Raw genomic sequence first — 26,164 nt, forward strand, 5'->3', positions numbered from 1 at the left:
CAATAAGAAAAAAAATCATTGGAACTTTTTATAGTTGGCGATAAGTGTAGCTACATATTCGTGTGCAGTTACAGTTATACTTATCCGGTGAAATTAGTTTTTACATTGGATAAGACGAATGGACTTGTCTTATTATGCAATGTTTAAAGTACCTATTTCTAGCTAAAACTTATTTTTGGCAGCTACTGTAGGGCAGCTATTTTATCTTGACTGTTGATTTAAATTTTAAATTTTAGACAAATGTAATTAGTTATATGTAAGACATTTTATACATTATTATATTACGAATAGATTTGTTATATTTTCTTGTTCTTGTTATAAAATAATTATTTGTTAAGTGTGTGTTCCTTGTTACCAAAGAAAATGTATTATCGTAAAGTATAAGGGGGAAATGATAGTGAGGTCTGACACATTATCGAAGACAAAATAACTCTAATACACAGTTGAAGAATATAATGATCGAGGCACGGTTTTGACAACTGCATAGCAGCTATATACTTCTATCATACTTCGCGGGACAAGATTACGAAGTGTAAACATTTGGCAGTTACCTCGTAGGACAGTGCAGTAGTAGGTACCTTGTAATTCATCTGTGTAGTGTACTTGCAGCTACGACAGTTCCTTTGTCTTTGAATAAATCAAAAGAACATGCCTAATTATGCTATCAAAAAAACAGTAAATTAAGGCCCTGTTCTTCTGATCCCTGAGCCGTGTAAATAACAAGTACTTACAAACTCCATACCTACGATCTTATGTCCCTTCGAATAATGGCTAATGGGACCACTCTGTGACACAGAGCTTTCATGGTAACGCCTTCTGTTGAAACATTCAGTGGAGATTAGCAGTCTTTATTATTTACTCCTCTCAGACTACATTAATGTTACAGCCTGACTTTCCGCCCGGATGGTATTTTTGTCGTGAGCAAGTGTTATGTTATGTATACCAAACGTTTTGTAACCAAAAAATGTATTAGTACAGTATTTCTGTTAATGATTTTATTGCATTTGTTACTGTTATACTAAGTTACCGTTAAAGTTCAAATTTGAATCGCGCAATATTGAAACCAAAGAATCTACCAGTCGATTCTTAGCCTAAGATTTTAGTGCTTTAATAAAATACATAGATTTAATTACTGTTAGGTAAATTATTATGGTTATTTACTAGATAATGTGTTTTGGATATTAGTTAAAGACGTGACATTATTCTAGGAGGTTTATTGTTTTGGTTTTGTATTGAAGATAACTTTCTAGACAGAACAAGAATTATATCAAAATATATGATCTACCTATTTTACTTATACTACATTTATTAGATGATCAAACTTGGTAAATTAATACGTAATTCAGTTTGTAGTTTAGAAAAATATATTTTTTATTAAGAAAGTGTACCTACATCATTCAAATATACATAAAACAACTAGACAATACTTAATCGGGCAACTTAATCTGAATAGAAATTAGGTACTTTACATAAACTATAAACTGCTAAAATGAGCCAAATTAAGTAATATAGGTATGCTTGACAGTATTATAAAATGTATGCGGCAGTGGGATTACGAAACTTTGTATATGGCGTCAATTTAAATAGAGCAACGCCATCTAGTGAGCTCTCGGATAAATATAAAACTTGGCGGTATCCTCTTATTTGTAGTTTCTCTATGATGTGTCTCTATCTACAACAATTTTATTATGAGAGTAGTTTACACCACGTCTGAATGTCCTAAACCAAACAATCTCGGTAAACTCGTTTAAAGCTTTAGCGTGATTACAATTTTCTAACTGTAATAAGTGATCCATCCTCCAATTTCCGAAAGACGCAATTTAATTTAAATGATTATTGTATTTTTAATGACATTGAGTGTGTTTGGTTTGTTGTTTTTTTAATTGGAAATGCATGTGAATAAATGTTTCAATTTAATAACGATTTTTTTATTAATAGATCCTTGATCTTGTCCTAAGGATATCACATCGCGAAAATAGTACGATAGCATTAGCTAGAGTTTACTGTAAGTAGAATTTTAGAATAATTCATAGGGTGAGCCAATAAGAAGTTGATTACAAACTGACTTCTTGTTTCAGGTGAGGTTGATTTCTTTAAAACAATGATGCAAAACATGATGCCCATCATGCCAATGAAGACAAAAAACTACTGGTCCCAATACGACATGTCCTACGAATGTGAGAAATGCAAGAGAAAGTACCGGCATAAAAGCACATACAGGCGGCATGTTACTTACGAATGCGGAAAAGAGCCAATGTTCCGATGTCCATTTCTAGATTGTAATTACAAAGCTTATCAAAAAACGCACACAGATGCACACATCAAGACGAAACACAAATTGTCGTTAGAATACAAACGATGATGCACAGAGAGCACCTAGGTTTAACAAAATTGTGATATTAAAGTAATTTATTCTTTTACGTGGACGTTTAATTTACGATTGCCCACTTTATTTTATGGAGCATGAATACCTATTCAAGGTTCGTTGGATAACTTACCATTTAAGTAGCTTTAAGAAAGAGCTTAATCATCTTCAGTGCAAGTTAATTTCAAAAGCCCTTCAACTAAGAAAGTGTTATGCAGCAGTGATAACTTTTACTAAATACAATTATACGGAAATAACAATTTATAAAACATTGTAAACACTTACAGAATTGCCGCTTTATTATGCCAATAAAATCTGTCGACATAATTTCTTGAATGTAACAATCAAACACATTACAACTACGATTGAATACGGAGGCTTCTGTGACCAATAATTAGATATCACGGATCAAATCAGATCAAATGCTATTCCAATTCAAAATTTGTGTTAGTGTTATAATAAATTCGTTTTGACATAAGGAATATCCGTATCCGTTAAGACCTGTTTTTGAACTAGCAACACTATAGCTGGTCAACCAAATCGTGACAGTAAAAAAAGGCGCGAAATTCAAATTTTCTATGGGACGATATCCCTTCGCGCCTACATTTTTCAAATTTGCCGCCTTTTTCTACTGTCAAGATCTGGTTGACCAAGTATAAGTGTCGTAGTTATTAAAGCCATTACAGACGATCGGACCGCGACCTTCGTGCGGTCAAAATATCTCTTTTTCGCTCTCACTTATAGCTGCGTCCTTAACGGACATACGACGTACCACCTTACACACGATCGAACATGTGCCAGGCCGCACCAAGGTCAATGGAATCTAGGGGCACGGTAGTGCTCCGTATAGTACTAATAAAAACTTGTTACATAAGAGTCGAAAAATACGACTCTCTCCTGTCACTGTCATGTCACCATGTCAGATTAGTTTGACATCTAAAAAAATGAGTTAAAAATGTTTATCGGGCATACAATTTCTCCGATTTACTGAAAATGTTGTAATATAAATATAATATTCTATTAAACATTGAATGAAACATCATCATGAACCGCCTTATATTCATGAATAGTTGCAATGTTAATTTATTAAGGAACAGTATTATCAGATCTACACCGAAATTATTGACTCCTGTGAAATGTCCTTCCAACTTCTTTATCCGAGGCGCTCACGACCAGAAGAAGAATATCAGATCAACTTTAAACTATGTAGTAGCCCTAGGTGTCATGACTGTGGGCCTGAGTTACGCAGCTGTGCCGCTCTACCGAATATTCTGCCAGGTAAAACTAACCTCACAATAATTAGCTATATTTTCCTGTTATTATGCACTTTGCAAATTTTGTGCATTAGATCTATGAATACCATATTGCATTCAATCCACTCTACCTTTAAAACATAGACTTTAAAAGCAAAACAAAGATTTTAGAACTCCACAAGTTTACTTAATATTTTATTTTTAATAATGCATGACCCTAATCTATAGTATTAAACTGTTAACACAATTTTTATATTAGATTTGTGGACTGAAGAATGTCTTTATTTGAGATTACTGGATATAAATCCCAGTTGGAATTCAATATCTCAACTCTTACTAGTAAAGGTTTATCTGTGAGCTCTATATATGGAGCAGTGGCTTGTCACCTAAAGCCTTGCTTTAATCACAGGCTTACAGCTATGGAGGGACAACAGGACTGGCGGAGGCGAGTGATGTAGTGAGCACAATGACTTCAGTTAAGCATCGGCCCATCCGGGTGCGCTTCAATGCAGATGTAGCCTCGTCCATGCAGTGGAACTTCAAGCCACAGCAACCAGATATCACGGTGAGTGTTGGTTTTTTTTTCAGCCTGTTTAAAAATTGAGAATATGACTTGATTCCAGCCAACTTCGTGTTTCTCGTTATTTTGTAAGGATATTATTTGTTAAAAATTATATAAGTTTTGTGATCTGGCTAATATACCAGCATTAAGGTATTTATAATTATCATTTTGATTGTAATTCATGTCAAATGATTATTTATGCATCCGGCAACCCCACTTTGCATTTTGCGTTTATTTTTAATACTAAATTGGGGTTGCCAAATGGATCGTTTTTGTATTGTGGAGTGTTGGGGTTTGGCAAGATATAGTTATAATTTTAAGCAATAAGAATGGCAGATGCAATAAACCTCTCATTTTTGTTTGGTACTTTAATTATTCTTGTTAAATTTTAAAAATTAAGCTTGTTTACAATGTTTATTGTAATTGTTAAATTGTATAACGGGACTTAATCGCGTATCTAAGTTTTAAGATTTACCTCCGACGTTTCGAGGACGGCGTTGTCCCCGTGGTCTCGGAGAAGACTGGCTTAAGTTGACATCAGCATCTTCTAACCGCGCGAGTTTTTCGAACTACCCGCACTTGGTCTTGTTTATCCGCTTGAACGTTTTGCGCACGTTTTGGTTAAATCCCGTTGTACAATTTAATATGTAATGTGTAAAAATCGTGAAAGTTTAAATCAGTGTAATGTTTATTGTAGTCTAAATTTTTTACCAGGTTTTGCCTGGCGAGACAGCCCTCGCGTTCTACACAGCGCGCAACCCTACTGACAAGCCCGTGACGGGCATCAGCACATACAATGTGATCCCGTTTGAAGCCGGACAATACTTCAACAAGATCCAGTGCTTCTGCTTTGAAGAGCAGCAGCTCAACCCCCACGAGCAGGTAGGCACCCTTTGAACGCCAAGAACACCTAAAGGTGACGTTACTAATCGTGCCCACCGCGCCAAGGACCACTATAGGTGTTATGGCGGACGCTGTCAAAGTAACCTTCACACTTACTTAGGGTTTACATTAGCTCGCTTGCGCCCGGGATCTTGGTGTTTGACTGATGTTTGTGTTCCACAACTCACATAGGGAGCCTGGGGTCTGCTCGGCAACCTAATCCCAAGAATCGGGGCAGGCACTCGTTTTTACAAAAGGTACTATCATATTACAACACAGAGGACAAACTAGGCCTTAATCTGGGGGCACGGTAGTGCCCCCGCCAAGACGAGCAAAGCGAAGTGCAAGGGCACTACCTACCTTTTCTCGAAGCGCTTCGTCGTTTTTTTGAACCCTCTTAACTTGGGTTTGGATTATACCAGATAAACAAAACTCTCGGGATATGATGTCAGTAGTGGACTTATTAAGCATAAAAAATTTCAATTGCATAGCTCTTATACTTTGGATTTTATGAATGTCTAAAAAACCCCGATTTCGTCACTGACTCATTCACTCACTGTTGATCATCAAAACCTCTAGGGTACTTCCTGAAGTCCTAGGAAGCTGAAATTTGGTATGTGAGATAGTATTAGTCTACAAATAACAAAAAAGTTCAAAAACTTGAAATTATTAGCCCCTAAGGGGGTGAAAAGGGGGGTGGAATTTTGTATGAAAAATCGATAACCGCGGAACCGATTTAGTTGAAATTTGGTATGTAGATAGTTATTGTTATGGGGAAGGATATAAAATAGTTTCAACCCCAAAATCACCCTGTAAGGGTGAAAAGGGGTGGAAAAAGGCGTTAGGGGAAAAAGGGGGTGGAAGTTTGTATGGGGAATCAGTAAAAAAGCAGATTGTATATAAAAGATGCCCCCCAAGTACGTATTTCAGGATTTTTAATAGTAAATCACCCGCAACCCTTTAAATCAGAAGATTGTCATAAGCAACTCACAAAAAGATGTGAAATCCCACTAAAAACATTTTCATGTAAAATGTTGCCAAGACGAAACCATAAGGCTCGCACTGACAAAAAGTTATCAGATATCTTGTAGAGCCAAGCTTCTAACTCTAACAGGCCCTACCTTCACAGACTCTACACCTTAGTCAAAATATGTGGCTTGGCCGTTTCATTATTACAAGAACTATTTTATAATAAAAAATAATGAATAGTGAATACATATTTCGCCTTACGCCCATGTGACGAAACGGCCAAGCCACATATTTTGACTAAGGTGTAGAGTCTGTGAAGGTAGGGCCTGTTAGAGTTAGAAGCTTGGCTCTACAAGATATCTGATAACTTTTTGTCAGTGCGAGCCTTATGGTTTCGTCTTGGCAACATTTTACATGAAAATGTTTTTAGTGGGATAGAATTAGTCCAGTTTCCTCACACACCTAAATTAAACATAAATAAAAAACTATACATTGTTGTTGTTGTCCTATGGCACCCCAAAGGCAGGCGTGGCTCACATTTCGTCGCTTTGCTACAGGTAGCTAAAAGTACATCCGTTCCACCCCAATTTTGGGGAAAGCCATAAGCCGCGCGTGGCGCTGTCGCCACCTAGCGGCCATATCTGTGCTGATCGTATCAGACGCGTTTTGTTAGAGAGTGAGTCTTCTGTACCTAGTACTATTATTCTGTGCCAAAGGTACAAAGGGCCTTCACAAGCTCGCGCCACGCCGTATCTTCAGCGACCTTTCTATACATTGTTAATAGTAATTATCAGTGATCGGGGATTTCTATGCCACACCGCGGGATATCAAGTCGAAATGGTAATATGGATACGCCACTTGGCCCGCGATAGGAACAAAACTGTTCGAAAAGTAAACGCTATTTCGGTGTTGGTAATTCGTTTATAAAATAAAGGACTGTAAAAAACATGGGTCTCGACTCGGTCGTTGAAAGGCAATGCAAAACTGATAAGGTAATGCGAGCTTAGTGGTTTTATTGATATATTCAATTGATCTGTAATCAAATTTTCAATTATTCATATTAATAATATATGCAATGCATTGATTAACAGTAACATGCCAAAACACTCTCCTATATCGCACACGAATCCCGGATTCCCGCGGCATATCCATACTAGCATAATGATTGAGGTCATTCACCCCAAGTGGCATAGAAATCCCCGATCACTGGTAATTATCCAAATGTGTTGATTTCAGGTGGACATGCCAGTGTTCTTCTACATCGACCCCGAGTACACCCAGGACCCTCAAATGGAGTACGTAGATGAGATCGTGCTCTCGTACACTTTCTTCGAGGCAAAGGAGGGTCTGAAGCTCCCCGTACCCACGTATGTCAAGCAATAATGACATTACACCTACTGTAAATAATAGTTTAGAATGCATTTGTTTTGCTTAAGATGATGCGGTTTGTTAAGTTTATTTTTGAATATAATGAAATGCAAAATGCACTTTGTTACTTTTAATTATAGTAACAAAATCCTTGATCAATATTTCATATTCAGAAGTGTCAGTTCCGGGTTTCAGTGGTTGAAATGAAAGATGAAAAATCGAAATCGACATCATGATAATTTTTAATACACTAAACGAAACACTGGACAATCTAACACATTGGCAAAGTCTTAAGTATACAACGTGTACATTAGAAAATTTGAAACTTAGGATGCCAATACATATAAGTTTTTCTACTCTTAATCCCTTGGGCTCTGTTTGAGAAAATAAAAACACCGCACGTTTTATAGATTTACTCATAATTTATAACAGGGAACCCATAACCAACTTGCACTTGCAAAGTGCCTAAAAGAGATCCCTTAAGGCTTAAGTACAAACAAGAAAAATATGATGGCGTCAGAACCACGAGACAACTATATGCACGTATACAGGGTGTAATCTAAAACGTGATACAAGACAATCAAACCTGAATCTTTTCATGATTTTGAACAACTTTTACTATGGGGTCAATTTTGTAATATTAAAAAAAAATTGAGCTGTTCCATAGAAATAGTCAAGGGGAGGTAGACAAAAATGTATGGCAAAGATTTTTTTTATTGTTAATTTACAAAGTTGACCCCATAGTAAAAGTTGTTCAAAATCATGAAAAGATTCAGGTTTGATTATCTTGTATGACGTTTTAGATTACACCTTGTATCAGGGATCGGAACCGGTTTTTTGCAAAAACTTAGAAATAACCATATTTTTCGAATTATTTTATATAGTCTGTCAAGCCGGATATGTCAGTAACAATGTAAAGCAAACTAAAGTATGGTATCCCTAGGAAACGAACAAAGAGCAGCAATGTACATCGAACATCGATGATATGTAAACAAAACAGTTCCACAGATAAGATATAATGACACGCGATTTTCGAATAATTCAAACGTAGTGTTGCTAACCCGCGATTTTTCAAATCTGCCGCCTTTTTCTACTGACAAGATTTGCTTGAACGAGTATACTCGAAATGTAGGACTCAGTTGTGTTTTTAGGTTACGACTTCGTATTATTAGATTGCCCAATTAGAAATGAAGTAATTAGCAAAGAACGAAAAAATACCGTTTCCGATCCCTGCCTTGTATAGCGATGTCCCGCTCGCACGTCAAGATGTCAAGATCGCCTTAGGACTTGATAGCGGCGGTGACGGGATATCCTCTCCGCAGGCCCATGCACTGATCGCGGTCTATGAAGAGAGTGGCGCTCTTGTTGCGCAGGTCCGCCTCCAGCCCGGCGCGCACGCCGAGCAGCGTCTGGTGCGTGCCTTCCGCCGTGGCGATCTTAGAGCGAAGGGTCTCCATGGTTTCCTGGAGGTCGCACACTTCCTTTACGAGTCTGTAATGAGGAAATAGCAAATTCAAGACGAATCTCCAACAGAGGAAGCAAACCAACAGAGCGTTTTACAACATCAGCATCACATGTGAGAGTTAGTGTGCACGACGGGTCTCTGTTGTAGCTCGTCTTCTGGCTTTCTTGCGGCGCTGTTTGGTGTTCGACTCAAAAATGAAACGGCCCACAAGACCAAAAAGACAGTTTTTTACCAGTAGTACTTAACCTTTCAGTGATAAGGGACTTTTCTTGGACCACGGACTGTGTGATAGGCAGATGCGCGTAGCTCACGTAATACACGTAAACCACGTAGTGGGTACTAATCGAATTAATAAACAGATAAAACACCTCTCCATCCGATAAGGGATTTCCTCTTTAAGACGAGTAAAGTCTATTTTTTTATTCCGTAGACTGAAATGACAGTTAATTGTATGAACATGAAATGTCATTTCATACTATTAACTGTCATTTCAGTCTACCGAATAAAAAAATAGACTTTAGTTTAACAATATATATAGTTGATTATTAGAATTACTAGAGGAGATTGGTGGTGACTTGTATAGTGTCATGACATAAACGATAACACGGTACCCCTCCCGGTACTCTGCCTATTTCATGGCGACCGTGACCGTGTGGAAGTAATCTATGACGATCAAAGTCAACACAGGATTGTTCTGTGGTAACTTTGCGGACCACTTCAGGTGCTTCCAGGGACCACTAAATTAAATAGATACATAATTGATAAAGAATACCTGTTCTGTGCCTCGTCGCGGCACTTCTCGAGGTGGGGGCGGTTGGTGCGCGCCTGCAAGCGCGTGTGTGCGACGCGCATCGGTTGCAACTTGTCCTCTATAGCCTTGTTCAGGAGCTCTAGAGTCTTCTCGATGTCGAAGATTTCTTGTTGCACCTGACAAGTGACATAGGTTATGCAATGCACCCATTGTACCACCCTAGCACCCTAGTTTAGCACCCTAAAGTGTACATCTGATGACGGATTGGAGATTGAAGATCGAGGGGAAAACGCACTAACAATCCAACCTCTAGACTGAGCTTAGGCCAATTCTTTCATGTCACCGATGCTGCCAAAAATACGGGGGCGCGGGGGGACGAGGTGAGCGAATCCCGTGGCGTGATTGGTCCGTTCAAAGACACGGACCAATCACGGCACGGGATTGACTTGAAGATGGAGTAACGCTACCGTATGTGTGGCAGAGGGGGTAGCGCGACTATGCTATGTCTAGAGGTTGGATTGTCTGTGGGAAAACGTAATAGATACCGGTCCTGGTGAAAGATGCTTGACAAAGGAAGGGGAAAGGCTACGCCCCACACCATCCCTTAAATCAATATATCCATGCCCCGGTGCCTTAAGGATGAGTAGGGTGGAATGAGATGACCCTATTAGGCACCCAGGAGCTTTTAAGTTCTTTGTAATCTATTAGCATACTTAATTCCTAGCATAGTTATAACATGAACATTTGTCTTTTTTTTTTTGTATTTTTTTTGTATAAGTATATGAATTGACTCACTAAATTATATTTGCATATGCCAATCTCATTACCCATGTAAATAATGTAAAAAAAAAATGTATATAGTTAGATAATAAGAAATTATTTCGTACGCCAAAAGGCACATCATGGCTGTTCCTTAGAATATTAAGTTATCATCTATTTATGTACCTGTGATGAACGAATAAAGAATTGAATTGAATTTACACGCCCTAGCAGAGGAAAACAAGCAGGAAATAAGAGTAAGATGGATTGATTTGTCGTTAAACCTTATGGAGATGGAGTTGCAGCTTGTTCTTGATCTCAATAGTCTCAGCGATGCGGCGCGTGAACGCGCTGTTGGTGTTGCTCCATTGATCCCAGATCTCCGTTGCCGATACGTTGATTAAGTTATCCGTGTCTGTAAATAAATACAAAATTTAGGTTCAAACTCTGGCAAAAACATCCCGACCTATATATGAAAACTAAAGACCGTCATACTAGTAACTTGAACTTAAGAAACCAAAATAAGATTGCCCTTCCTGCCAGTAATTTACAAATGAGTAATAAAAGTCCCTATAGCATATCTATAAGAATTTTTAACAGTCTTCCTAAAGAAATAGCGGAAGAATTAAAATATGATAAATTTGTAGGTAGCTTGAAGACTTATTTAATAAGTAATTGTTTTTATTCTATACAAGAATATTTGGATGATAATAAATACCATAAATAGGCATATACTACAAACAATTTTTTTGGCTACTATTTGTTTGTGTAGGTATTCTGTAATTTGTATGTTATAATTGTTTTATGTGTTAGTGTTAGATAAAATTGCAATACCCTTACAGGGTGTCATATTGTGAAACATTATTAGTTAAGAACATCTGTATGAACACCAATATGAAAGCAATAAATATTATTATTATATTCATCATCTTCCTCACGTTGTCCCGGCATTTTGGCCACGGCTCATGGGAGCCTGGGGTCCGCTTGGCAACTAATCCCAGTAATTGGCGTGGGCACTAGTTTTTACGAAAGCGACTGCCATCTGACCTTCCAACCCAGAGGGTAAACTAGGCCCGTATTGGGATTAGTCCGGTTTCCTCACGATGTTTTCCTTCACCGAAAAGCGACTGGTAAATATCAAATGATATTTCGTACATAAGTTCCGAAAAACTCATTGGTACGAGCCGGGGTTCGAACCCGCGACCTCCGGATTGCAAGTCGCACGCTCTTACCGCTAGGCCACCAGCGCTTTTAAAATAAATATTATTATTATATTATTATTATTAATAACCATTGTAAGCAGCCTTCAATATGTACTCTATGATTAGAGAGCTCTCCTGACTGAAATATGTTCGGGAACCCTAGACGTAGATTAATTGAGACATACCTCAATCGAATATTGGGTAGGGGTTTTTAACAGACTAAAGATTGTGATAATCTGATCGCTTTAACCTTTTGGACGCCAATGACCGATATATCCGCACCGTAGGTTTAACGCCAAAGACCGATTAATCGGTCACAAACCACAGAGCAACATCGACTTACGTGCACATACATAAAGTTCAACTTCAGTTTTGACACTTCATTATGTGGCGTCTGAGTGACAGCTTTTGTGTTTGACACGGCGTGGAAAAGGTTAAGAGGATCCTGACGCACGTTAGAGTAAGGAGACCACCTATAGCCATTTATAGTTTGTAGCTTTCTAATAGACCCCGAAGGCTAATCCTATTGTCTATTGTTAAGAAAAACCGCTCGTGCCACGTGCCACAACCACCTGCATAAAAAATCGGTACTTCGGTTACTGAGTGCCGGCGAGTCGAACGCTACAGAACCAGTCTAAAATGTGTCATCGAGATGCGTAACAAAGGCGCGTTATCGGAGAGCGCACCTACACTGGTTTTTTGAGCGTTGGACTAGCCCGCGCTCAGGTGCCAAATAGAATAATTAGGACCCTTTTTTGCAGGTAAGTAGCACGTGCGGTTTTACTGAACAATAGACAATAGGATTAGCCTTCGGGGTCTATTAGAAAGCTACAAACTATACCTGAGAGCATCTGGATAGCTTTAGCTCGCTCGGACTGTGAGCGCTGCAGCGTAGCCGCGCTGGCGGCGGCCCAACGTGCCGTGTCACACACCGTTGGGTCATAGCGCTCGATACCCGCGTAGAATTGTAAGCCCTAAAGTCAGGAAGGAAGTTATAGTGTTAGCCAGGGATCGGATACCGGTATTTTTTGTATGGGAACGGAAACGGTATTTTTTCGTTCTTTGCTAATTACTTCATTACAAATTGGGCAATCTAATAATACGAAGTCGTAACCTAAAAACACAACTGAGTATAAAATAATTCGAAAAATATGGTTATTTCTAAGTTTTTGCAAAAAACCGGTTCCGATCCCTGGTGTTAGCTAATATTAATATTATATTTGTCGCCAAAGGAAGTTTGAGGACGACTATGTTGATAATTGTATGCTAAACAAAACACGAGGACATATATGCCTTTTGCAGGATAGCCGTGTCAAACTTGCTTAACTTGCAGTGGGGTTAAACGCTGTCAATGTCTGACAACAGAGGGGATTTAACTCCATAGACAAAAATTGGCCTGTTGTTTTTAATTCGAAACTTGCATTTCGAATTCATAAAAGAGCTTCTGGTGAGCATCAGTCAATTAAAACCTAATTAATTGCAGCGCTATCTAATAAAACAGACTCCAGAAAAACTATAACACTTTATGCAACGATAGTAAAAGTCTGGGGCAAGTCACTGTACCTATACCTAATAAGTACCTACTTGTTTTTTTTTTCTCCCTATATCAATATCGGCTTTAGAAAGTGAGATGCCTCTAGATACTCTATAGTAGACCAGAAATGATGTTACCTTGGAGAAGTTGTTGAGTTGATGGCACATGGAGTCAATACCGAGTGCGTATTCCTTGTTCCTCATGTCTGTTTCAAGCTCGTGTTGTGTGGCGCGGCAGTTCTTGGATTGCGCGCGCACCTGAGTTTTTCAATAAAAAGACACGTCAAGATTATATGTCCTTTTTCTAATGTTAAAAAAGGAAGTATAGTTGAAAGATCCAGTCAACACGGTGAACTGTCTTGTACCTTCTCAAGCATATTGCGGAATTTGTCCTGACACTCGCGTAGAATGCCTACCTCCTTGAGCAATGACTGTTCTACGTTGTCATGCACTTGCTCCAACCCTGCGAGGACAATACATAATTAATCAATTTTATATCTTTGGTAAATCTTACACTAATCAACTTCTTCTTTAGGTACTGCTGCAAAAGTTTATGCACACATTATTTGCAGCTGGTATACACATCTATAGATCTTAACACTAGATTTTGCCCTGTGCGCGGGGCCCGAGGGCCCCGCGGTGTGCGTACTGTTTGTTGTTGTTGTTGTTGTTGTGTAGTTGGTGCTGTTGTTGGTGCTGTAGTAATTTGTTTTCCAAAGGGAAAAAGAAATAAAGTTGTACTTTTGCTAGAAAGAAAAGATCCGCATGCGAGCACTTCATTCCCGCAGCTCGGCCTACGGCCTCGCGTGCTTGGGAAACCGTAAGGGACGCTCCGGGCCTTCGGCCCTACGCGGAGCTCGGCCTTCGGCCTTCGCTGGGTTTCGAAGCTCAGCGTCGGGCCTTCGGCCCGCCGCTTCGCTTATTAAAACACTTGGGGAGGGTTGGTTTTGCTTGGGAGCGTAAGCGGGAAGTTGAAGCTTAAACACGACCCAATAGTAAAAGTGTCTTGACAAGCTCACGTCGGGCCTACGGCCTACGGCCTTCGGCCCGCCGTTTCGCTTGTCTAAGCCACTTTTACTATTGGGTCGTGTTTAAGATCCAACTTCCCCCTCTCGTTTGACGCTTCGGGCCTTCGGCCCTACGCGGAGCTCGGCCTTCGGCCTTCGCGAGCCTCGACGCTTCGCCGCCGGGCCTTCGGCCCGACGGCTCGCTTATCAAGACAGTTGACTTGGTAGAACGCTTGGAAGCACTGCATTCACGCAGCTCGGCCTTCGGCCTCGCTTTAAATTACTGAGGGTTGCACGCTTGGGAGTCGGGGTGAAGGCTCCGGGCCTTCGGCCCTCCGCAGGGGTCGGCCTTCGGCCTCCCGGCCTGAAGCTCGCCCTTCGGGCTCGCTTAACACACTTTTTTTATAGGATTTTGCTTTGTTCGTCATTCCCGCGGCGAGGCCTTCGGCCTCGCCCAAAATTACTGGGGGTAAGAGACGCTTGGACGTCCGGGGTGAAGCTCCGGGCCTGACGGCCCGTCGCGGGGTCGGCCTCCGGCCTCCCAGCCTGAAGCTCGCCCTTCGGGCTCGCTTAACCTACTTGGAAATTTGACTTTTGCCCCTGCCCGCGCCGTTTTGGACTTTTCCAAAAAATTTTTTTTACATTGTAATCTTGGGCCCCCAGGCTCGCCGCGTGCCAAATCTCAGCGCGCTCGGACCAACTTGAAAAAAAAAAAAAAAAAAGTCGGCCGTTTTAAATTTTTTTTAATGCAGTTTGTTTTGTCTCGGGGCCCTCTATGACATTTGGTCGAGCACCCCCCACCCATCTCGCACCGTTTTAGAGCTGCCATACAAAAATAAAATTGCTATTTTCTCCGCCATCTTGGGACTTTTCCAAAAAAATTTTTTATCATACGAATCTTTAGGCCTCTATCTCCCGCCATGCCAAATCTCAGCGCGCTCGGACCAACTTGAAAAAATTTTAAAAAAAAAGTCGGCCATTTTGAATTTTTTTTAATGCAGTTTGTTTTGTCTCGGGGCCCTCTATGACATTTGGTCGAGCACCCCCCACCTAGGTCTCACCGTTTGGCCGGGCCGTCAAACATTTTTCTGACCGAGAGCGGTAGACCAAATGTCAGATTTTTCTGGAGGTCACCGAGCCGCCCTCTATACGACCGTACCATAGTCAAATACCCCCCGAACCCCCTTCCGGGAGATCAATTGATCATCAGTCAGTCGTGTTGCAGCTTTATATATATATCATATAGGTAATAACATCTGTTCTGTGATAATCTTATGAGAGCGCAGCGTACCAAAAGTTTGTACCTAAGTTCGTAACTCTCAAATTGCCTAGAGTTAGTACGTGTAGAATGTAGATACTTATAATATTTAGGGACCGACGTACCCTGACGCTTTTCGCGGTGGTAGAGGCACTCCTGTACGATATGCAACGGCCCTTCGATTCCCGCGATGGCGCGTTCCAACTGCCTCCGAGTATCATTCAGTTTCTCGCATGTTGACACCAATCGCTCCATCTCTATTGACACCTGTAAACACCCATGGTCTTGAAAGGAAGGAAAGGCAAATTACATATATGAGCATAGTACCGATTTTATCAAGAGCGACTTGGTACATAGAAATCTACGCCAGCTCACCTCGTTCCTCCAAAAGGTAGTGTCGGTTATTCGCTCCCCAATCCTTCTGCCCGAGTCTCTTTGACCCTGTGACCCAATTTCATCAGTTTCCCTAAAAAAGATGAAATGCGTGTAAAATTTAACTGATTGAAGATTTGAAAACGACTTTTGAAAAAACTCATAGGTACTGGCCATATGGCATATGCGACAACTCTTTTTCCTCTCGTTCATTTATCATCTAATTGGCCAAATGGTGAAGTCGTGTATCACCTCTTTCATATGTTATAGTTAAAGTTTTGATATTTTATTGTAGTTTGCTGTGTAACTCTAAAACAGCTAAACTAAGTACCTATTCTCACTACCCGGTCTTCCAACTCACCTAAGCATCCTCATGATATCATTCCTCACGCGCTCCGAGAAGTTCCTTTTCGCGTCCGACTCGTTATAATTCTTGATGCTGTTCTGGTTCCACTCGTACTGCGTGTATCTTGTGTAGAGAGCCGCTCGCGCCGCGTGCTCGGGACTCCGGTCAAAGCCAGTCACCAGATTAGGAAACCGGAGAGGTTCGGCTGCCATGCCCGCTGGAGTGTAGCACGGATCCACCATCGTGTTGGTTATGGGTTGGGAAGGCCTGACAAAATATTAACGTATTACGATGACGACGTTATTATATCTAATACCTTTAAACGAGCAATCTTCTTTTTATTAAATCTCAACAAGTTCCATGCAATTTTCATGGGTTTCACCATACGTGAATATGACATACCTACAGCTCTGAATCTCGTTTTCCTATTATAGCGTAGGATGAAATATTTGCGTAGATATTGCAAAGTGAATCCATCATATAACACAACGTCGATACAGTAGATTTCCGCCTTTATTTTGAATACCTATATAATTATAACTATAACTATAACCTACTTATAGCTTTTAAAAATAAAGGTGGAATAGATATGTACCCATACCCATCATACCTATTATCTATCTACCTAAAGTACCTTTATCCAACTTACATTGGAGTGACTTCGATCTCCTCGTAGCCCATGATAGGCCTCCAAGGGTGCTTCTTTGGAGTATGGAAGCAGTACCCAAGCTGTGGCGGCGCCAACGGTGCCCCCGCAGTTTCCTTCGTGGGGTTCCATTGTTGGAGTTGCTGCAAAGAAAGGTGTAAATATTTTATGTTTTTTTTTCAAGTCAGGTAAGTATCCCCAATCAATAAATTAATGGGTATATTATAGATTTACCGAGCACATCGTCACTTCCTTCGCCATTTTAATAAATTTTGATTTGGAATTTGTAATAAATTGCTAAAAAAATGTAAGATTATTTTCAAATTTGAATAAGCTTGACATATTCAATTTAATCAGGGTAGCCAACTTGAAAATACATATCTGTACCAAAAGACGATCGTACGACGAAAAATCTAAGTTTCAATACAATGCAATAACGAAACGAAGGAGATGCTACCAACATGGCGGTGGAAATGTCAATCAGCTGTCATTGACAGTTTGACAATCCCCCTTTATCGCGATATCACGGTGTTCCACTGTTCTAACACAATACAGCTTTATTATAATATATTATTAATGGTAGCATATATCGATTAAACGAAGTCTGCGTGGATGTTACAAGGCGAACGTTATCATGAACGGCGTCCCGGATAACGCACCCCAGCGTGAGTGTTAAGTTATGTAGCTTGGTAACCACAAGTTATTAAAAGCGTATACATAAATAACAATATTTGGTTATCAGATTGCCCCGGCACCGGCAGTGAGGACGCTGGTAAAGCTTCGGCGTGCGCCGGATGTCCCAACCAAAACATCTGTGCGTCTGGTAAGTGTACAAATCATTTTCAATTCAATTCATACCAACCAATCAACATTCCATCATGCCACATAAATTGTATGGTTTTAGCTTGATTAAACAGGTCAATAATTGGAAGAATGATAATCAGAATTGTTTCTTTTGTTTATCATTTGTAAATTTCATTTCATTTACTGTTTATACAATTTTTTTTGTCAGCTAACTGTGTCTTAGTAACTCAGTTATTAGTTACACTAAACAGTCCAATGTTTTTCATCTTTATTCATGATGTAACTCTCTTAAAATAAAACTTTTTTACTGAATCTTTGCAACCTCTGACAATCACTTTATAGAGGCTTCACTCTTTTCCACAGAGACTCAACCTATATGTTGAAAAATGTATTTACACAGATCTTATCTAAACAGGTGCAGCATCAGCTCCCGATCCAGCTATAGAAATAATCAAGGAGCGCCTCTCTAAAGTGAAACACAAGATCCTCATCCTCTCCGGCAAGGGAGGTGTTGGGAAGAGCACAGTCACTTCCTTACTTGGACATGCTTTGGCTGCCAAGAACCCGGACATAAATGTAAGCCTCTTATATTATATCCAGGCTTGGTACAGAAACTGATAAAAGTTTGAAAATGATTTTTTTTTATTTAGGTAGGTCTGTCAGGGTCTAAAAATAAAATAGTCTTAAAATTTATACTGTAATATGGTAATCTCTTTTGGATTCTATTTCTGTATACAAGTTTAGTACCTACTAATAATATGACAGTTTGGGTTTTGTGTTTCAATCAACATAACAACTACACTCAATAACAACAAGATTGGAGTAATTCTATTTATATTTCTATACACAATAGTCTGTTTTATTTTACTTGCTTGTCTAGTTGTGCTCTTTGAACTCATTGTGAAATAGTGTGTTGCAAGAAGTTCAACATTAGTCACATTGTCTTGTATGCTTGTATCTCATTTGTATACTTGGTCAACCAGATCTTGACAGTAGAAAAAGGCGGCAAATTTGAAAAATGTAGGCGCGAAGGGATATCGTCCCATAGAAAATTTGAATTTCGCGCCTTTTTTACTGACAAGATTTGGTTGACCAGCTATACACAATATAATACAAACACGGGCAACATAATTATAGATAAACATAATATAGACAATACAATAATTTTAGAGAAAAATATTGAGCAATATTTAATTAGCAACAACACCTTTAATGCAACTGAAGTAATCACGATAGCAATACGTATTTTTACTATACCTACAATCATCACCCAATGAACGGTGATGATTGTAGGTATAGTAAATTATCCAATAATCATTACATTACAGTAACGACACGATTTTATCGTCACGACATTTACAGGGGACCAAAATTTATGAGAATTAATGCAGTCGCTTTTATACTTTTACAATGCCTCAGCATAGTGCTATATAAGTAGCAGTCAGCAGCAGAATTAGTTTTACGCGGGCCATGTGTTCAAAATGATCTAAACACACCTTTATTTTCGAGGAAACAAGTGCGTGTGCAGATTATTTTGAACACCGCGCTGTTAAGCAATTCCTGGTGCTGACTATACCTATCCGTTCAATAACCCCATTTGAATTAACTGAATCCTTGCAAAAGCTGAATTGCCTGGATCCCAATTCCACTTTTAAGGATTCTTCAAATTATATATTTTTTTAATAATGTTAATTGGTTTTATATCGGTGTACACGGCGGGAAGAAGTTGATAACTCGCGGGAAAAAATGGAAGAAATTTGAACCTTATGTAATTTAATTTAATGTTCTAATTTCTTCAATAAAATATCTCGAGTTATCAGCTTCTTCCCGCCGTGTACGGAATGTCGGTCTCTCATTTTTTGGTTATACTTGTACGTATGTTAGTCAATCACAACTGTGACCTGACCTCGTATAAAAGTAGGTCACGTAAGGTTCTTTTATTTTTTCTGACAGCGCGACCTGTTTATCAGACTCAGTCTATGCATGTATGTTTGTTCGTTTGTGGCACTCTAGAGACCAAACACGATTTTTTTAATTCTTAAAAAAAAAATTAATATTGTGTCTTCTGGAAGGCCTCTCAGCGCTTGTAAGAAATCGCATGCGATTTTAGATACATTGCCGGCTAATTGAGTTCAGCGATTCAATTGATCGATCAAAAGCCGCAATGTAAAAATCGCATGCGATTTGTTGCAAGGTGGGTACCTCTACCCACCCAGGTTAAAGGCCTCCCTTTAACCTGCTTTGTGTACAATACTAGTGACTACATACTACAACGAATTAAAAACAAGCAATTATCATACCTACCCTATTATACCTCGATCTTCTCTCGTGCGAGTTTCCAAATTCCATCTATACACAATTCACGTGTTCACTTTAATAGTCTAGAGCACAATTTTTTCACGTCTATTGATCCCAAGTGCTGAAAGTGGAAAACGAAGAATTCGCAACCTGCAACCTTCGTGCCGGCACCAGCAGGCACCGCGGATATAGGTCAAACGTATATAGCCATATTAAAAAAAAGATAAGCTAATTTGAACTTTATTTAATTGATTTAAGTTCGAAAATCTATTGAGCTAAGCTTTACGACTCGATATGGTGTCACAGTTCTAAAAAGGCGTATAAACCAATTAAGTTTATGGGTGCTTCTGACTGTTTAGTTTAGGATGTGCAACTATTATGCAAATGATTCGAGCATATGGTAATGCAAGACTTTGTAGACAGGGATGCAGAAACAATTGACATGCGATGTTTTAACTTGATCCTAATTAAGTCTCGATAGCTCAGTGGGAAGAGCGATGGGCCGCATAGTGATTTACAAAATGTTTCCATTGTCTCAAAAGTTGTAAATTGTTGTACTTGTAATGTTATAAGTATTCTAATTTACTTTGGCTTACAGAAATGCGAGGCTCAAAGTGGCCCAGCATGTAGCTAGCTAACGACCACTTTACTCATCATCTCATCAAATATTTACGTTGGTACTTAGTACCTAATATTATGGCGGTGTGTTTGTACTGTTTATAATGTCGATTATGGGTGTGTACGGTGAATTAGTGGATTAGGAATAAATCAAAAACCAACAAAGGGCAAATATAAAATAATTGATTAAAGATAGAGGCAGACAACGAGCGGTCTTACCTCTTTACAATACCGATTTCTTCCAGACAATCTTTGGGTAGCGGATTAGCAACTATGCATGATGTTCAAGGGTTACAAATATTGTTTATCGATTAGAGTAGGTATTTGTGAACTGTTATCTTGGTAGGCAGTTATGTTGCTTATCGGTAGGCTTTATTTTAATTGCATTATTGATTGAACAAGTTAAGCTCAACTGATAACGAGTTTGCGTCCTTTTCTATACATTTAGATTCGAGATAGTAATGATCAACAATAGGATACAGATGTACTATACTAAAGAAAGAATAACCATGATTACGAGATCTAACCGGAGTCATGATCACTCATTCTTTTACCTATTTACGTTCAATCACGAGTTCCGAGAAAGCGAAATGTCCCCCCGCTTCATCCACACGATAGATACGATACCCAACCGCGACGCATACCCAGGCCAGGGTTCATTTAGACGGTGCGAGAACTCGCATGCTAGTTTCATTACATTGCGTCATTTGATCGGTCGGCTGAATTGATGTAAGCTCAATGGTCCGCAATGTAACTAAAATCGTATACGAGTTCGCGCGCCGTCTAAATGAGCCCTTAAGTGGAGTCCAGACGAGACAATTTTTCGCCAATCTGATGAAATTGTCCGATCGAATCAGGCCGTGCGGACTCAAACGCCGATTTGATTCCCCGATCAAATCAGCAGGTGGGGACACAAAAATGCCAATTTTCGAAGTTAGTATCTATGGAATGCAAATTGGTGATTAAATTGTGTACGTGTAGACGCTAGATGAGATTGGCGCCAATTATTTTCCTGATCAAATCGGTCGATTTTCCCAGCTCGTGTAAACTCTACTTTACTCTTCCTCGAACATGGGTTTGAGTTTGAACTGTAGGTTGACTTCTGGAATTCTTGATATCTCCAGGTGGGAATTCTTGACGCGGATATCTGCGGGCCGTCGCAGCCCCGCGTACTTGGCGTGAGCGGCGAGCAAGTCCACAACTCCGGCTCCGGCTGGTCGCCTGTGGTGAGCAACTTTATAACTAGAAACTCATTTCAGACTGTAAAAAGTTACACTCCATTCCGATTGATATAGGAACGGATCCGATATAGGTACGAGTACCTATGAGCTTATGGTTCCGAAGAAGTACTCAAACACTCACTTCTTATACCTACGTCTTTTAGTAATGGGGTTGGCCGGTCGAAGTATTTAGCAGATGGCGCCGTCATAGCTTGCCCTGTCAATCCCTAGAATTGAGTCATATTTTTGTTTTATTAATGCCCTAGATGCCAGCCCTTTAAGCCAAATCTCATAGAAAAAGGGGCAAGCTATGATGGCGCCATCTATGCAAACCTTTGACAGTTGCCAACCCCATTTATACATTACCGCTGCGAGCAGGGCAAGGAGGCATCGTGTAAACAGCTCTGTAGCATGAATGTTTACAACTTTACATACTGCCTGTCTGTAGCTCTATATCTGTATTATGCTGCAACACAATACATTTTAGAGTATAACTAGCGACCCGCCCTGGCTTCGCACGGGATAACAAATTATGCATAAACCTTCCTCTTGAATCACTCTATCTACTTATTTAAAAAAAACCCGCATCAAAATCCGTTGCGTAGTTTTAAACATCTAAGCATACATACAGACAGACAGACAGCGGGGAGTGATTTTGTTTTATACTATATAGTGATGCTACCAAAGGTACCTAATGATAATTTGAAATGTTTAATTATTTCAGTATGTAACGGACAATTTGTCTCTGATGTCCATCGGCTTTCTACTCGGCAGCCCCGACGACGCAGTGATTTGGAGAGGACCGAAGAAAAATGGTACGGTAACGCAAGCCATTTGATTAAATTAGCCAGCTAATTAGACGCCTAGGCCGTTCACTAAACGCCGGCATCCAATTTGATGCCGATAGTTAATAGAACTAGAATCACTCAACGTTTAACAACTTGGCGTATTGAAAGTCAGCACTTTGAATATGACGTTCAGCCATCTGTTTAAACGTCGCGTTTCATTAGATGCCAGCGATTAATGAACGGCCTGGCGACTAATAATCTGACTAATTTGGCCAATTGGCTGCGACATGACCAATCCTAATCCTTATTGCAACGTGATAATTAATACTCTAAGCAAAATCTTCCGTGGTCGTGATGTGTATGGTACAGTACAGCCACAGACTTTAATTGTCAAGTTGTACAGGGTTTTGGTTTACATTGTACTTCGTAATGAAGTAGGTACCTAATTAACCCTAAAACGACCGTACATCACCATTATTCCACTGGAAACAGTGGAATACTTGAATAGTTTCTCAAAACTTTTTCTTGGAAAATTTTGCTTGCTATGTATGTACATTAAGTATAATTTTCTTATAACATTTTGTTTGTTGCAGGAATGATTAAGCAGTTCCTCAGCGAGGTAGATTGGGGAGAACTAGACTACCTATTAATTGATACGCCTCCTGGTAAGTCGTTGTCATAAAAGTAGCTCGAGCGATTTTTCGTTTTCTGCAAAGTTCAAGAGAAGTATTTATATAGCATTAAAAAAAAGAAAATACTTACACCGTTCAGTTTTTCCTTTTATTTCTAAAACCTAGTTTCGTTGGACGTCGTCATTAAGCTCTGCCGAGTGCACATGTTGACTTAATTAACACACTCATATTTCAGAATTGTATGTATAATTTAATTTGCCATGTATAAACTGTAGTCTTAATCTAAATTAATAAAGAAATTTGGGAAAAATTTCCGAGCGCGACATGTAAGGCATTTGATTGACGCCGTACGATGCATTTTCACGGTCTATAAAAATGTTGCGGTCTTCCCATAAGATATCTATTTTACAGCAGTAGGCGCCATTCCCACAATAAGTCACAATCTAAGGGTTTACAACAAACGAGAGAGTCAAAGTTTTGTTATCTATCCACTCTATCACTCTTGCATATTCGAGCGATAAAGAGGCCGAGTTTCGATTTCGCGTTTCCCGGTAGGCCCTTTGTAAACAAACCGCCTTGTCTATCAATGTCATATTTGATTGTCTGTGAAAACTTGTCAAAAAACAGTTTAACGTATAAGTTACTCTATGGTTTACTAAAGGTGCTAAGTGTTGTACTTTGGTGCCAAAACATTGCAGTAATCTAATACCTTTAAACGAGCAATTCTTGTTTACATATATATCGGGGATCTCGGAAACGGCTCTAACGATTTCGATGAAATTTGCTATATGGGGGTTTTTGGGGGCGAAAAATCGATCTAGCTAGGTCTTATCTCTGGGAAATTACGAGTTTTTTTATGTTTTCCCCAGATATTATTCCCTATAGCGTCAACCGGCCAAAGTCTAACATAGCATTACTTATAGGCACATCAGACGAGCACCTATCCGCCGTGCAGTACCTGACCGGCGCGGGTCTGACCGGCGCGCTGGTAGTGACCACGCCACAAGAAACCGCGCTTCTCGACGTGCGTAAAGAACTGCAGTTTTGTAAGAAACTGAACGCGAGAGTGCTGGGCGTGGTAGAAAATATGTCGCTGTTCATTTGTCCTAATTGCAAGGTACGCTAGATACCTCTATAACTAGTACATATTAACTTATTTTTAGGGTTCCGTACCCAAAGGGTAAAAACGGGACCCTATTACTAAGACTCCGCTGTCCGTCCGTCCGTCCGTCTGTCACCAGGCTGTATCTCACGAACCGTGATAGCTAGACAGTTGAAATTTTCACAGATGATGTATTTCTGTTGCCGCTATAACAACAAATACTAAAAACAGAATAAAATAAAGATTTAAGTGGGGCTCCCATACAACAAACGTGATTTTTGACCGAAGTTAAGCAACGTCGGGCGGGGTCAGTACTTGGATGGGTGACCGTTTTTTTGCTTGTTTTGCTCTATTTTTTGTTGATGGTGCGGAACGCTCCGTGCGCGAGTCCGACTCGCACTTGGCCGGTTTTTTTAATACCTAACCGGCGCCCTGGTAGTGACCACGCCGCAAGAAACCGCCCTTCTCGACGTGTTTTGTAAGGAACTGAACGCGAGAGTGCTGGGTGTGGTAGAGAATATGTCGCTGTTCATTTGTCCTAATTGCAAGGTAAGCTACATTAACATATTCAGTGCCGAAAACCCGACTATCGGGTATTTTATGATTTCGTTCCCAGGCCGGACGACCCGATAGTCGGGATCGTAGTAAGAGCTTTATATGACGACTTTTTTGTGGCCTGGAGCGGATGTCTTGTTTGGCTGGGTGGCAATGAATGTGTTAATTAATTTGTTTTTAAAATAGCTTACTCAACATCTGGTTCAGACCTTTAGATGGTTAATTTCTGGGTTTCGAAGTATGTACAGTTCGCGCACGAAAACGATTCAGAGGCTGAAGAAACGGGAGGATGTTCCCTACGCCCAGATACCTGTCTATTATATTGCGTAGGCTGTAGGTATTCGTGCGCGAACTAAGTACACAATACACATCTCGGAAGAGCTAAGTTCAAATCTCGGTATTAGCATGGGATACTGGCCAAAGAAACAGGTATTACAGGACAAAGGGTCATGTTCATATGTCATGTATAAGTATAATCAGAACTGTGTTTTTTTCATAACTTAAGTGTTATTATTTGACCTATCACTTTCATGGCTTAATTATAAAACCTTCAGCTATAATGCCATTACAATATATATTTTCTCAATTCATTTGCGTCGAGCTTTGTGCGTATAACCTAATTTTTGAAGTGAAAACTTCTTTAGCGGCGCTGTGCACTTTTTGAGGTGGGGAAAAATGTTAAACTCGCGACAGATCACGTGACCGTAAGACGGACACGTGACCTGATCGAAAAACTGTTACAATGTCATTGACTTTTTCTTTATTGATTTAAATGCCATCTAGTGAGTTTCCCTCTAACTGGTATTAATATAACTCGGGCACTAACAGTGATGTGCTTAGGGGTTTCAAGTAATGCGACGAAATAACGCTAGATGGCGTTAACCTCAATTATACAGACATTTTGCACTAGTCATTGAGTTTTCACTTCTGTCGGCACTCCCGGAGTGCAACCCGTTGTTTTTTCTTTCTTCATCTTGTAGACTCGCAGCGAGATCTTCCCAGCGACAACCGGCGGTGCAGCACAGATGTGCCTCGAGCAAGCAGTGCCCCTGCTGGGCGCGTTGCCGTTAGACCCGGTGCTCGCGCGCTGCTGCGACGACGGACGCGATTTCATCGCGGAGCTGCCGGACTCGCTGGCCGTCACCGCGCTGATGGGCATTGTCGATAGTGAGTCCTGATACTTCACAAAGTGTTATATATGACTCTTCTAGACTCTCAGCGAGATCTTCCCAGCGACAACCGGCGGTGCAGCACAAATGTGCCTCGAGCAAGCAGTACCCCTGCTGGGCGCGTTGCCGTTAGACCCGGTGCTCGCGCGCTGCTGCGACGACGGACGCGATTTCATCGCGGAGCTGCCCGGCTCGCCTGCCGTCACCGCGCTGATGGGCATTGTCGATAGTGAGTCCTGA

The 26,164-nt window shown here is 40.1% G+C and overlaps 3 protein-coding genes across 3 annotated transcripts; 2 read left to right on the forward strand and 1 right to left on the reverse strand.

Moving 5' to 3' along the window:
- The first annotated feature begins 3,323 nt into the window (after positions 1–3,323).
- LOC134652114 (cytochrome c oxidase assembly protein COX11, mitochondrial) lies at positions 3,324–7,514 on the forward strand. Its single transcript, XM_063507281.1, has 4 exons — positions 3,324–3,643; positions 4,028–4,183; positions 4,895–5,062; positions 7,268–7,514. Exons 1-4 carry the CDS (start codon positions 3,410–3,412, stop codon positions 7,412–7,414), a joined length of 705 nt encoding a protein of 234 aa, XP_063363351.1. The 5' UTR covers positions 3,324–3,409; the 3' UTR covers positions 7,415–7,514.
- Positions 7,515–8,647: 1,133 nt separating this feature from the next.
- Positions 8,648–17,109, reverse strand: LOC134652081 (tektin-3-like). The gene is made up of 11 exons (XM_063507237.1): positions 16,973–17,109; positions 16,742–16,881; positions 16,108–16,359; positions 15,750–15,840; positions 15,500–15,641; positions 13,475–13,572; positions 13,248–13,367; positions 12,418–12,550; positions 10,659–10,789; positions 9,637–9,791; positions 8,648–8,890 (listed from the first exon to the last, which is right to left on the reverse strand). Exons 1-11 carry the CDS (start codon positions 16,997–16,999, stop codon positions 8,680–8,682), a joined length of 1,500 nt encoding a protein of 499 aa, XP_063363307.1. The 5' UTR covers positions 17,000–17,109; the 3' UTR covers positions 8,648–8,679.
- A 147-nt stretch (positions 17,110–17,256) lies between these two features.
- On the forward strand, positions 17,257–26,164 carry LOC134652338 (cytosolic Fe-S cluster assembly factor nubp1). The gene is made up of 9 exons (XM_063507510.1): positions 17,257–17,403; positions 17,481–17,561; positions 17,958–18,118; positions 21,583–21,684; positions 22,403–22,493; positions 23,060–23,131; positions 24,022–24,215; positions 25,736–25,922; positions 25,989–26,164. The coding sequence occupies exons 1-9, from the start codon at positions 17,373–17,375 to the stop codon at positions 26,162–26,164; spliced, it is 1,095 nt and encodes a 364-aa protein (XP_063363580.1). The 5' UTR covers positions 17,257–17,372.

Source organism: Cydia amplana, chromosome 11 (genome assembly GCF_948474715.1).
Source record: "Cydia amplana chromosome 11, ilCydAmpl1.1, whole genome shotgun sequence".
In the NCBI taxonomy this organism is placed as follows: Eukaryota; Metazoa; Arthropoda; class Insecta; order Lepidoptera; family Tortricidae; genus Cydia; species Cydia amplana.